A 13599-nucleotide genomic window follows, 5' to 3' on the forward strand; every position below is an offset into this window, starting at 1 on the left:
ACCGGTAAGCGCAGAGACCAGGTAAGGTAAAAAAAAATCTTTTAATTGAGGTCTCCGGTCTCCAGAGCTCAGATAGCTGTATCGAACGTCTCTTCGAGCGAGGTTTAAAGGGACACCTATCAGGTTGAGCAGCCTGGCTTGGGCTAGGCCCTGATCCAGTGCAAGGGTCCACATGTGGAGACCCTCGGAGGGGCACCATATTTCCTCCTTTACCGGCGGTACGCGTGGGGCAGGCCAGGTGGCCGATGCGCCTAACTTGTCTGCACCCAATATAGTCCCACACATAGCTGTGCGCACAAACTGAGACATGCGCACAACTTTCGCACATGGCGTGTGCAACTGAGCGCATCTCGTGTGCACAACTGAGCGCACCCGGGCACATTACCACGTGCACAAACTGGTTTGTGAGAGCAGCCATGCGCACAAACTCGTGGAAAACAATGGCACTGCCACTCAAGAAGGCCAAGAGACACTCCCTTTGCACAGCCTGCGATATATAAAACCTCTTAAATAAATAAATAAGAGCCACACAGCTTGAATTGGAGTCCTGCCTATGCCAGCACTGCGAAGAAGCCCAGGGGGAACCAAAACCTGGACCCCTACTGTCAGGAAAGGAGTCCGGAACTACTGACAAGTGCTCCCCAGACCTATGTATCTCCGGCACGTCCACCCCTCTCCCTGGGATCAACATGGACCCAGGGACCTTCTCCTGGGTGGAATTTTTCAAAGGGCTGCAAACCTTCGTCAGGCACAACCAGTCCCAGCTGTGCACCAGACTCAACCCCTACTGGGAGCTCTAGATCTTCCCGATCTGGCTCGGATGCCTCAAGATATGTCTCGCCTAACCAAGAACTTCCCTAACAGAGATCCAGACACCTCAGATGATGAGAGTGACTCCCTGAAGGAAGGAGAAATCCCTCCAGGGATGGAACCATACCGAACCATGCTTCACTTTTTCCCCAAGGACTAATTAATTGCCCTTGTTTCCCAGACCCTAAAGACGCTGGGTATTCTGGGCACGGACCCTATAGCAGAACCAAAGAAGAACCCCATCTTGGTGTCCCTTCATAAGGCCTCATGCTACTTTCCAATGATGGAAGCTATCCAGGAACTGATTGACCTGGAATGGAATGCCCCAGAGGCCAGCTTCAAAGGGGGGCGGGCATTGGAAGCCCTATATCCTCTGGAACCTGCGGCCAAGGAATGCCTGTGTTTCCCAAAAGTGCCCCTTTAACCCCTCAATGATCTAATGGTCCAACTGACTCCCTCACAGGCTTTCTACTTTGTTCTTCCTCTGTCAAGAGGCAGTGCAGATATAGGCCTGAGCTCTGTCACAAGGCATGCACCTATGTGTACCTAGCAGGGACAGAGAATGTGGTTGTGGACTACCTGAGTTGAGTGTTCCTACCACATGAGTGGGTGCTGTATCATACAGTAGCAGGCCGGATCTTCCACCTGTGGGGTACCCCAGATGTGGACGTCTTTGACTCCCCTCGTAACAGCAAAGTAAGCCATTTCTGTTTCCTGTTCATGGCAGATGGACTATCAGCCTCGAAAACCTTGATCCCTATGAGGAAAGGCTGAAGAGATTAGGGCTGAGGGGGGATATGAAAGAGGTCTTTAAGATCATGAGAGGTCTTGAACGAGTAGATGTGACTCGGTTATTTTCACTTTCGAATAATAGAAGGATTAGGGGGCATTCCATGAAGTTAGCAAGTAGCACATTTAAGACTAATTGGAGAAAATTCTTTTTCACTCAACGCACAATAAAGCTCTGGAATTTGTTGCCAGAGGATGTGGTTAGTGCAGTTAGTGTAGCTGGGTTCAAAAAAGGTTTGGATAAGTTCTTGGAGGAGAAGTCCATTAATGGCTATTAATCAATTTTACTTAGGGAATAGCCACTGCTATTAATTGCATCAGTAGCATGGGATCTTCTTAGTGTTTGGGTAATTGCCAGGTTCTTGTGGCCTGGTTTTGGCCTCTGTTGGAAACAGGATGCTGGGCTTGATGGACCCTTGGTCTGACCCAGCATGGCAATTTCTTATGTTCTTATGGGACGAGGGTCTTCTGTATGCGTATCCTCTGCTTCCACTAGTAATAAAGACTCTCTTGAAGCTCCAGCAGGACAAGGGGAACATGATCCTGGTGGCTCCTTATTGGCCAAGATAGGTCTGATTCCTGCTCCTGCAGTACCTGTCGATCAGAGATCCTATCAGTCTAGGTACCTCCCTCGATCTGACTACACAGGATCGGGGCAGGCTGCACTATCCAAACCACAGGTCATTAGCTATGATAGCCTGGATGTTGAAAGGCTAGTCCTGCAGTCCCTTGACCTCTCTGATCATGTGTTTCAGGTGCTGGTTGCTTCTAGGAAGACTTCCTCCAGGAAGTCTTATAGACTGAAGTGGAAGAGATTCTGCATCTAGTGCGAAGGTCATGGCTTAGATCCATTCGCCTGTCCCACTCTGAAGCTGCTGAACTATTTGTGGCACCTCTCGGGGGCTGGGTTGAAAACCAATTCGGTCAGGGTACACCTGCCATGAGTGCTTACCATCAGGGTGTTGTTGGTATGTCCATCTCTATGCAGCCCTTAGTAAGGCAATTTATGTGGGGTGTGCTTCAGCTGAAGCCTCCCCTCCGGCTTCCAGTTGTGTCCTGGGACCTCAACGTGGTGTTGGCATGGTTCTTGCAAGATCCATTCGAGCCTCTTTGCTCCTGCAATATGAAGTTCTTCACCTGGAAGGTTCTCTTCCTTGTGGTGGTCACTTTGGCGCACAGGGTCAGTGAGCTTCAGGCTTTGGTTATGTATCCGCCCTACATGAAATTCTTTCATGATAGGATGGTCCTGTGTGTGCATCCTAAGTTCCTGCGTAGGGTGGTGACTGATTTTCATTTCAATCAATCAATCATTCTGCCCACCTTCTTTCCGAGGCCTCATTCAAACCAGGGCGAACAGGCGCTGCACAGTTTGGATTGCAAGAGGGCCTTAGCTTTCTATCTAGAATGCAGAGCAGGCCACAGGCAGTCCACACAACTCTTCATATCTTTCAACAAGAATAGACTGGGAGTTGTGGTAGGCAAGCAAACTCTGTCCAACTGGCTGGCGGATTGTATCTCCTTCTACTATGCACAGGTGGGCCTTCAGCTTGGAGGCCATGTCAAGGCTCATTCTTTAAAACCTTGGTGGTGGCAGTAGCCCACTTGTGGGCAGTTCCCATCACTGAAATCTGCAGGGCTGTGACATGGAGTTCCTTACACACGTTTGCTTCCCACTACTGCTTGAACAAGGATGATTGGTACAATAGTAGCTTTGGCCAATCTGTCCTTTGCAATCTCTTCCAACCTTAAACCCAACTCCTGTTGGCACCCAGTTAGGGGCTGTTGGTCATTGTTGTATCCGGGAGCAGCCTGTAGCTTGGTATTCACCCATATGTGAGAACTACCATCCTGCTTGTCCTAGGAGAAAGCAGAGTTGCTTACCTGTAACAGGTGTTCTCCTAGGACAGCAGGATGTTAGTCCTTAGGAAACCCACCCGCCATCCCGTGGAGTTGGGTTCTCCTGCGTTTTGTTTTAATTTTTTGCTCCCACTCCACCAAACACCGCTGCCATCCCACACCCTGAAGCAAATGGAAAGATCTGATGGATGCTCACAGCAGCCAGGCTTGGGCACTACTCTAGGGAATATCCCAATTCTTGCTAACAGGATATGCAGCTAAGATGGGCCCTGTGATGTCAGTAAAAGTGGACATCCCCTTTATCATTTTGGTCGTGTGAATCTGCACAAGACTAAACACTAGGGGCCTCTTTTTATGTTTCCTAGTGCCTATCTGGGAACAGGGTTTATCAGTTTACTGTCAGATGTAAACAACTGATAGTCATCAGGCTGACCACTTGCTGAAAGAGACAAAAGACTAGCCAAAGAGGTGGGAAATCAGCTAATTTAAAGCCTTAATCATGTATTCACCTGACTATACACAAAGCTGCTGAATTATGCATAGGTGAGCCCTTAAAAGCAGCAGAGTGCCAAGCAGGCAGGGTACCATAAAGAGAACGAGACAGCCCATCTGAGTGCTGTTGCCTTCCCTGGCCGAGCTCCATACACCCCTCTGCGTAGAGAAAGACTGGTTCCCTCCAAGAGATCCTGCAGCAGAGGAGCCAAATGCACCTTGCTGCTACAAAGTAACAAGATGAAGCCCTTCTCAGCTCTGGATGCCCTGACCCAGAGATGCAGCCCATAGAGAGACCAGCCTGCTGAAGATCCAGAAAGAGGGTCCCTCTGCAGGTCACATATAGTAAGAAATTTTACATTTTATTCCCTGTGCAATGGGTCAGGAAGTTAGAAACCCTTTATATGCAAGTCTCTGCCAGGGACAGGAAATGCCAGCATTTACTCTGTGATCAGACAGCCAGATGTAAAATAAGCAGTAATATTCTATGTATGTTTGTTTCCAATTTAGTTATTACACCTAGCCTGTGTAACTGTAGAATAAAGCAGTATTCAGACAAAAATTTTGGTTAATTTTCTAAGCAAACAGATAGGAGGATTGCTTGTAAATAGAGGTACTCAGAAAGGGGGAGTGTGAGAGAGACATCCTAATCACATTTTCCCCTCAGTAGCACGTGGTTGGGATGACTTTTGTTTTGGTGCATGTGCTCCTTGGGGAAAAAGCATGACCTCAGTCACATTTCTGCAGTGGGGGCAAAAATACTATTCAGCAGGGAGCACTGTGGTGAGGAAGCAGTCAGCCCATTAAGCAGGTATGGTATGGTGGTCCTATTTGCTTGCCATTAAGGTGCTAAACACCGTGAATAGTGGAGTTGGATAGAAATGACAGCAGAGAGGGATCGTATGGTCCATCTAGCCTGCATGGTAGTAACTGCCGCCCCATGCAGGTTACTCTCCAAGCCTTATGTTAAAGGATAGTAATATTTTACATTCAAAACTGAACAGCTGTGAAACCCAGAACTAAATTACTGCTAGCAACATTGTCAGGGTGAGCAGCCTTCTTGATGACTCAGACAAGGCTGCTTGAACATGCTTTGAGTATGGAATTTGCTTGTGCTACAATCTTGCAGGTTACCATGCTGAGGGCAGTATGAGCATCCGTTTGTCGGCAACCTTTCCTGCTAGCCAATGTCCTTATTAATGAGCCCTTATGATATAATATATACAAACATATCATAACGTGCTTGGCAATACTTCCTAATCAGGCCCCCTTAGAATAACCTTGAGTCTGTAAGGGATGTGCAAGAAAAGGTTCCTACAGTGAGCCCAACATCGGTGCCCCTGTGGCTTGGCCATTTTTTACAGTGCAATTGGGCCATATCGTTAGAGCTGTCCAGTTACCTTGTTCTCTCAATCTCTTATGGCACCCAGATACCATTTTTCTCTGTCTCAGCATTTTCTTGGTAGTGGTGCTCCTTTCACATTGCCTTTGAGAGAGCGCATTGCACATTCTTTATGTAGAGCAAGATCTTTACCCATCTAAGCTGTCAGTATGTATGTATTTATTTATTATCATCATTTTAGTCCACTTACCTCTGAACTATCTCCTTTTAGCTTTAACGTCCTCTTAAATACGCTTCATGGTGATCAGATATCTTCAGTGTTGATCTCATGTTGCTTAACTTCTGTTATTTTTTTGTTTTCTCATTTTCATGTAGAAGCAATGGCATTCATCCAGGACTCAGCATACAAAGGGCAACCATTGGTTTCCAGTGATTGGTTCAGCATCAGCATATTACTTCAATGAATTTCGTACGATGGGTCAGAAGGATGGCCATCCTGCAAAAGGTTCTAGTTCTTTGTCATCAATGTGTGGCCCCCTTTAAGAATCAGGGGCCATGGCTAGGGGTATGGTGGGTAATACTGCTACTTAGATAAGTTAAATGCAGGATTATAAATCCTCTGTGATCTGCTTGGTTTAGATAATTATGCATTTGCAGTTCGATAACTTCACTCAGCCCCCCTGCGTCATATATGCTTGACGATCTGAGTAGCTGGGTATAGGGGATCCTCACTATCCTTGATGCCTTCTACACTCCAGCACTTGCATATCGCATTTCCCGAGACCAGCGCATATAGCACGTCCTTATAAGGGTATTTTGTGATGGCCTATAGCAGCAGTGGATTGGCCTATCGAGGCTTTGGGTATGCCTCGGTGGGCCCATCAGGCCAGTCACATGACTGGTGTTAATCACAGTGCCCTCTTGCCTGTGGAGCTGCTTTAACCAACATGAGGCCCTACAGCAGTTTTTTTTGTTTGGTTTTTTTTTACCAGCTGGAGCTTCTCTGCTTGCTGGCTCCTACCAGGGTGTTAAGTCTTCATTTTTCGTGGCAGCTGCAGTGGTAAGAGCTACCTGGGCCTCTCTCTCCACCCCATTTGGCAGCAGTAGTGGTGGTAAATGGCTCCTTGGGCCTATCCACCCAACAGTGACAGCAGGAAACACTCCTACGGCTTCCCCTTTCTCCTGCTCAGCAGCATCACCATGAGCGGGTGGAGAATTGGCAGCATGTCAGAACCATGGCTTGTGTAGCAAGGTCAGGGAGGGGTTTGTGAAACTATGGCTTGTACAAAGGTCATAGTGCTGCTGAAGCACAAGAAATTTGAAAATAACACCGGGGTCTATCTATGAGCCAGCAGAGCTCAGGTCTTTTGGCAAACTCTGCCCCTCCATGGTAACAGGAAACCTGTGCGATGGGAGGTGAAGGGGTTTTTTCAGAACCTTAGCGCTGCTTGGTCTCAGATAGACCCCAGTGTTACTTTCAAATCTCTTGCCCTTCTTCGTCAGCACTATGACCTTTCTACAAGCCATAGTGTCACAAACCCCTCCCCTTCCACAGTACAGGATCAAATAAATCAAACCAGGTGAATGGGGAGGATCCAAGATGAGGCTGTAAATGAAAATGCAGGGAGATTCTAGGCTGGGTGAAGGGGAGAGGTTGCCTACTGAGCTCCAGAAAAAAAAAGAAAAAGATGCTGGGATGGGAGAGAGATTGCAGGGAGAGGATGGAATGGGATGGGAGAGAGACTGCAGGGAGATGATGGAATGGGGAGAGAGACTGTAGGGAGATGATGGAATGGAATGGAAGAGATATGATGGGATGGGAGAGAGACTGCAGGGAGATGATGGAATGGGGAGAGAGACTGTAGGGAGATGATGGAATGGAAGAGATATGATGGGATGGGAGAGAGATTGCAGGGAGATGATGGAATGGAATGGGAGAGATTGCAGGGAGATGATGGGATGGGAGAGAGACTGCAGGGAGATGATGTAATGAAATGGGATAGAGACTGCAGGGAGATGATGGGATGGGAGAGAGATTGCAGGGAGATGATGGAATGGGAGAGAGACTGATTGGGGATGATGGGATGGGTAAAAGACTGCAGAGAGATGATGGAATGGAATGGGAAAAAGACTGCAGGGAGATGCTGAGATAGGATGAGATGGGAGAGAGATTGCAGGAAGATGATGGGATAGGAGAGAGACTGCAGGGAGATGTTGAAATGGGATGGGAGAGAGACTGCTGGGAGACGATGAAATGGGCTTGGAAGAGAAATTGCGTGGAGATGATAATGCAATGTGATGGGAGAGAGACTGCGGGGAGGTGCTAGGTTGAGTGAGGGGGAGAACGCAAGGGGAGAGGCCCCTAATTGCTCTCCTCTGCTGCCAGCCCTCCCATCTTCAGGCTGAGGAAAAAAAAAGAAAACCTTGCAGGGACTTTGCACCCCACCCCCTTTCCAAGCTAAACAACACTTCCTCCTGGAGCTTTAAATTATAGTCCACCCTGTTGTTCTGCCTGGATCCCCCCCCCCCCCCTCTTAACCACCAATATAAGTAAAAGCATTTTATTTTTTTACATATGTCAGGGAGCTATGTGTGTCAGGGAGCACATATATGAGCAAGAGTGCATGAGTATGTTAGAGTATGAGTCAGTGATCAAGCAGGCATCTGTGTGTACGTGTGTGTCAAGGAGAGAGTAGAAAGTCTGTGTGTATCCCCCACCCCTATCTAATCCATGCAATCTCAGAATGATTTGAATCTAAAGTTCCCAGGGATGGAGAGTGGAGGATATTTTTATCCTTACTATAATTTGGTATGTCTTCTGTTTTGAAATATTTAATTAGTGTTTGGGAACTTTTAATAATTTTATATGCATTTTTAATTATTCTATATTCTATTTTCAGCTGTTTTAAAATATTTTTTTATTAGTATGATTTTACTGTCGTGACTGATGTTTTGTGAGATCTGGTGACTCTTGCAACCTAGCACTATACAATAGTTATTATATTTCTTACCGCAAGGTCTCCAGGCCACTAGGCAATTTAGTGCTATTCATCTATGCTTGAGAAATGAGCTTGGTGGTAATTGGGGTGATTCAGGACTGCCATATTCCCATTCGATTATTACTGCACACAGCACATCCCACGAGATAAATCCCACAGGTTTCGGGATGGAGGACTTGATAGGCACATGGCAGTATTCAGCACATTTCAGAATGGAGGCAATCACATATGTTGGTGACAATCTGCAGTATTCTCCTGTGGTTTTGGAGGGGTTGGGCTATCCCCGGAGCAGTATGCATTTTGTTTTCAGCATTATCATGGCTTTCCAAGTCATTGAACAAGAGCATTGAGGGCTATTAAAGCTCTAGGCAGCATTAGTGGTTATAAGATATGGCCACATCTGGGTTGATGGGGTGTCCGCGGCAAGTGAGGTGGGCTTGAGGCGGGGGTTGATCACAACCAAGAGTGCATGGCGTGTGCAAATATTGAAAGCTGAATACCAAGTAGCATGGTATCCCTGCTCTTACGTTGCAGCGGTGGGTGACAGTGAGATGAGTTGCCTGTCAAGTCTTCAGCTTTGGTGGCCAGGATTGGCCTGTGCATCACCCAAAATTATGCTACTTGCTCTTTTGTGGAGCAGGACTTCATTGCACTGCAGAGAATTTTGTCGGTAATCAGGATCGAATTGCAGGATAACCTAAGGGGCAAGGCTTCAATGGCACTGTGTTCCCCAATGGTGCTACACTGCTGTAGCATGATACTATTTTATTTATTTATTTATTTAACATTTTTCTATACCGTCGTTTGGTGGGAACAGACACAACGGTTTACATTAAGGCACATAAAATGAGGCTAACGTATCTTAATTTACATAGGTGCCATTTTAGGGTCGGTAACATAGTTTGTAAATAATATTAATTGGTAAGTGTAATGAGTCATTTCCAGTTTACATTTTAACAGTTTAGGTTACTAGATTACTTTTATGGAGCACTTTTGAATTGGAGCACGACTTCGATGGCCTTGCATCTACAACAGCGCTACATTGCAGTAGCAGGATTCTATGAAGCATTCAGTGAATGGAAATTCAACAGGTAAGGGCGTGGTCACCACTGGGGATTGAGAATACATTAGTAATTGATGTTTTGGAATTGAATGAATGCTAGTAATTTTTAGTAATTGTATTGTATTGTTGTATGCAATTGACCGATGTTGCGGCCACATCCATCCAATAAAGAACTTCTTTTCGAATAATGGACTGACAGAGTTGTCTCTTACAAATATGAAAAGAATCTTGGGATGGGATGGGGGTTAATTATAGGTAGGCGAGAGGAGGCTGTCGCACCTGAGATGGCTGAGATTCTGCAGCCTATATCCACTTATTCTTACCATAAACATTGAGGGGGAGATTTTAACAGGTTGCACACACGCGTCCATGTGTGTGCGATACCCGGCGCGCGCACATGGGACACCCGATTTTATAACATGCACGCGCAGGTGCACGTATGTGTTAAAATCGGGGGTCGGCGTGCGCAAGGGGGTGCACAATTGTGCAACTTGCATGCACCGATGCCTGCAGCCTTCCACCAGCACCTCCCAGGCCGCTCTGATTTTGGAGCGGCCTCGGAGGGAACTTCCCAATCCCCTAACCCTCCTGCCACCTAGACCCCCCCCCGACCCCCCAGAGGCAGGCACAGTTTACACATGCCGGCAGCTTGCCAGCACTCAATTCCCCCGGCACAGCGGCAAATGGCTGCTGTGCTGGGAGCCTCTGACCCCGCCCTGCCACCTGGACCGCCCCTCCCCTCCCCTGCCCTTTTTCAAAGCCCTGGGACATACGCGCGTCCCAGGGGCTTTACGCACATCGCTGGGCCTTTCTAAAATAGACCCGGCACTCATAATCCCACCTACGCACGTAAATCCAATAGATTTACACGCGTAGGCTTTTTAAAGTCTACTCCTGAATGCATGCAATGTACAAGATATGGGACAGAAGGAATTGAGCGAATGATTTATATATCATCAGTACTGAAGTTGATGTTAAGCTTTTGCTGATTTTTTTTTTTTTTTAATCAGAAATGATTCTCTGCCTTCAAAACAGATAACTGTTTCACATTACAGAGCACTTTTTATATTTTTCTAGAGTAAGAGGTATGTGAAATGTATGCATTCTTCCTCCCCCTCACACTGTACAAATGAGACCTCTGTAACCTATGTGAGGTTGCTCTGTGACCCACTGTTCAGTTTGCAGTTACAGTTACAAACAGCAGACACCACTTTCATTTGTTTATTTTATTACCTAAAATTCGAGCAAAACCAGACAGAGAGAAAAAGGCGAGAAAGATATGGATGGAGGGAGGAAAACCTGTTGTGTTTGGGGGGTGCTGGCGGAGGGAGACTGAAAACTGCATATATACAGAACACACAGAATGATGAACCATGGATTGAGAGGCTCCTAGATCTCTCCTGTCACTGTTAACCTCCAACAGGGCTTTGTTCTGTGCTTCTGTACCAGTGAACACCTGACTGTCAAAACTATCTAAATCTACTTCTGTGGGGGGTTTTTTCTGGTCAAGTTGTCTCTGAACTGTGACCCTTCCTTTCTCCTTGCACCAGTGCATATTCACTCACATGTCATTTCTCTCCTCTGCTTCCCTTCTTTACTGTCTTCAGTCCTTGGCATTTTGTCTGGGCTTCCTGCTCCTTCAGAACAAGCCAAGGACTAGGATACTACTAACACCATTCAGTGATAGGGAAGCAATTCATCAGATGTTCACAGGACAGAACCAGCGGTCACAACAGCCGGCGGGAAGCCTGCATCAGTCCTTTAAAAGGATTCCCGTAATGCACGGCCGTATATTTCTCACTGTGGCTGGCTTCAGGGAAGGGTTTTATTTGTACATGGGAAAGAATGCATCGTAAGGAGGTTCCGTGTTGTAGGCATTTTTCATTCGAAGTGCTACCGTTGCTCTTGCTGCTTTACAAGCAACAGTAATCCACCATGGGGCAGACAAATTATTCTAATATGAAAATACAATCCAATACCTTTTCTACAGAGCTAATACATTTTACATGAAAGCAATTTTTTTTTTTTTTTTTTTTTACTGAAAATTGTCATTTCCACTGCAAGGGTGATGTGTTGCTGTTTTTTGGGTTTTTTTTTATCAGCAGTGTATAGCAACACGCTGTATTCAGACAATTCCATGGGGAAATGCCCCTCCATTTCTGCAGGCAATTCTTCATGAGCACTGACACAAGAGGATGCAGCATTCTTGCCAGCGTTTGCCATGGTACACATTGCGTTATGGCCATTTACACCATGGTTCAGTCTTAATACGTTGGGCCCTTTGGGGTTTTATTTTCATTCAGTTACTCACTATTTTCTATTCTTTTCTCCTTTTACCCTTTTATTGAATATAATTTCTGCCTGATCACCCTTTTTATCAGTTTTTAATCTTTGTATTATTCCTTCTGTCACCCTAGTCTGTTTTTCTCTTCCCACCTCTCTGTTCCCTGTCTTTTTTTTTTGTTTTATTATTTCTTCCCATTCGACTTCTGAAGCAGAAGTTCCTGGAGAGATTGTTATACGCTGTTGCATTTTGTGCATCCTGCAGCCTCTTTCTCAGGTAAGAAGACATATGATGTCCATCCACAAATCCAGTTTTGGGTATTTCATTAAGACTGTGCTCAGTACCGGCCTATAAGCTGGTACAGCTCTTACTAATACCAGCTCAATGCTCCTATCCACTGCTGGATCCAAGGACTGCACAGTAAAGTGAGGTATAATAGTCTGTTATTAGGAAAGAGGTTCTAACAGATCTCTTTGGAGGTGAGGAGTGCAGAACTCTTCTATTATTAATAGAATAGAAGCCATACATTGAAGTCAGCACAGCAACTTCATAAATCTACAGTTTTATCAAAATCCCATAAAAGTTGCTCTCAAATGGTTTAAAAACATATATATTACACCCCATTGCGGATTTCTGCTGTAGTCCCTCTGCTGGCAGTGTCACTGGAGCAAAGCTGCTCCCGGGAGCATCCCAGGGACTCAACCGAAAGGCTCTGGACAGATATTATGCTTCCCAGACTCTGCTGCCGTATTGTCCGAGGATGTGTTTCGACCTCCACTTCCACCTCAAAGTTTATCCCCTCTCTGAAAAGAAAGAAAACACATCAATAAGTGAGGCTAGGTGCTGCTGGTCTTTTAGTTTCAGTCCCCTTCAAGCTGTCCCTCGTTTTCTCCTCCTCTCTCCAATTCCATCTTTCTCTTCTCCCTTTCTCCTTCACTCTCTTCTCTCTGTTGCCCCCCTCTGTGGTCTGTAATCACCTGTAGGATGACTCCTGCACCTCGCTCAGCATACTGCCTGCCAATGCCACGGTACTTGCTGAGTGATTATCCTGCTCCTTTGCACCTTCTCTGTCCTGGCGACTGTGGCTGGTACTCGGCAGAGAAGCAGCTTCCTGGGTAGCGTTCTCACCCACCACGGTATTTGGAAACACTGACCACAGCTCATTCACTGGAAATAAGCATACAGCATGCATCTAAATAACCCCATTAAAAAATACAACAGCTTCCCAATATGCACATGAGTTTTTTGTTGAGCTGATTATCAAAATTCACTGATTCAACTAGCAAATGCAAATTAAAGTACAGCAGAATATATCCATGTTGGTGGAGGGAGTATCCGCCATTAAACAAAAGTAATACCTACTAGCTGGCTCAAAAGAGCACTTGTGTAGGACTGCAGATAGAACCGGTTTCTTCACCTTGGCTTCCCAAACCTTCTGAATGACACCCATAACAGCTGAGTTTTCAGATTATCCAGCATGTGCATGAGATAATCTGCATATACTGGATCTCCAACATTTGCAAATTTATCTCAAGCATATTCATTGTGGTGATCCTGAAAACCTAACTGACTGGGGGAGGGGGGACATGAGGGTAGCTTTGGGATATACAGAACAGGCCTGGGAAGTCCCGACTTAGGCAGAAGATCTTTGTTGCAATCTTCTTTTGCATGGCTATGGCCATTAACGGCACCAAAGGAAAAGGCTTTTCTGCTGTTTTGTAGTAATGGCTGGGCTAGATGGGAGGTGGGTACAAACAGGGAGGGAGGGAGGGAAGAATCTCTGGGCTGCAATTGAACACTCATGATGCTGTAAGCACAGCAATAGCTGAGTTCAATTAAGCTGGAAGAGTACAGGAGCAGCAAGAAGCTGCTGGTTCAAAAAATGTAATGGTAGCCTATGCTAGTGCTGAAATCCTAAGGTGGCTTATAACATTTAAGGTTCACCAATAGTGACTTTCCAAGA

General features: G+C 46.1%; 1 protein-coding gene across 1 annotated transcript in view; it reads right to left on the reverse strand.

Annotated features, from left to right (window-relative positions):
• Positions 1-10563: 10563 nt before the first annotated feature.
• LOC115088251 (E3 ubiquitin-protein ligase RNF19A-like) overlaps positions 10564-13599 on the reverse strand; it is a 122008-nt gene continuing 118972 nt past the window's right edge. Inside the window, exons 8-9 of the mRNA XM_029596346.1 lie at positions 12614-12803; positions 10564-12439 (exon numbers count right to left, since the gene is read on the reverse strand). Of these exons, the coding sequence (XP_029452206.1) occupies positions 12250-12439; positions 12614-12803 (380 nt within the window). The 3' untranslated portion in view covers positions 10564-12249. The remainder of the gene's footprint in view (positions 12440-12613; positions 12804-13599) is intronic.

Source organism: Rhinatrema bivittatum, chromosome 3, assembly GCF_901001135.1.
Source record: "Rhinatrema bivittatum chromosome 3, aRhiBiv1.1, whole genome shotgun sequence".
In the NCBI taxonomy this organism is placed as follows: domain Eukaryota; kingdom Metazoa; phylum Chordata; class Amphibia; order Gymnophiona; family Rhinatrematidae; genus Rhinatrema; species Rhinatrema bivittatum.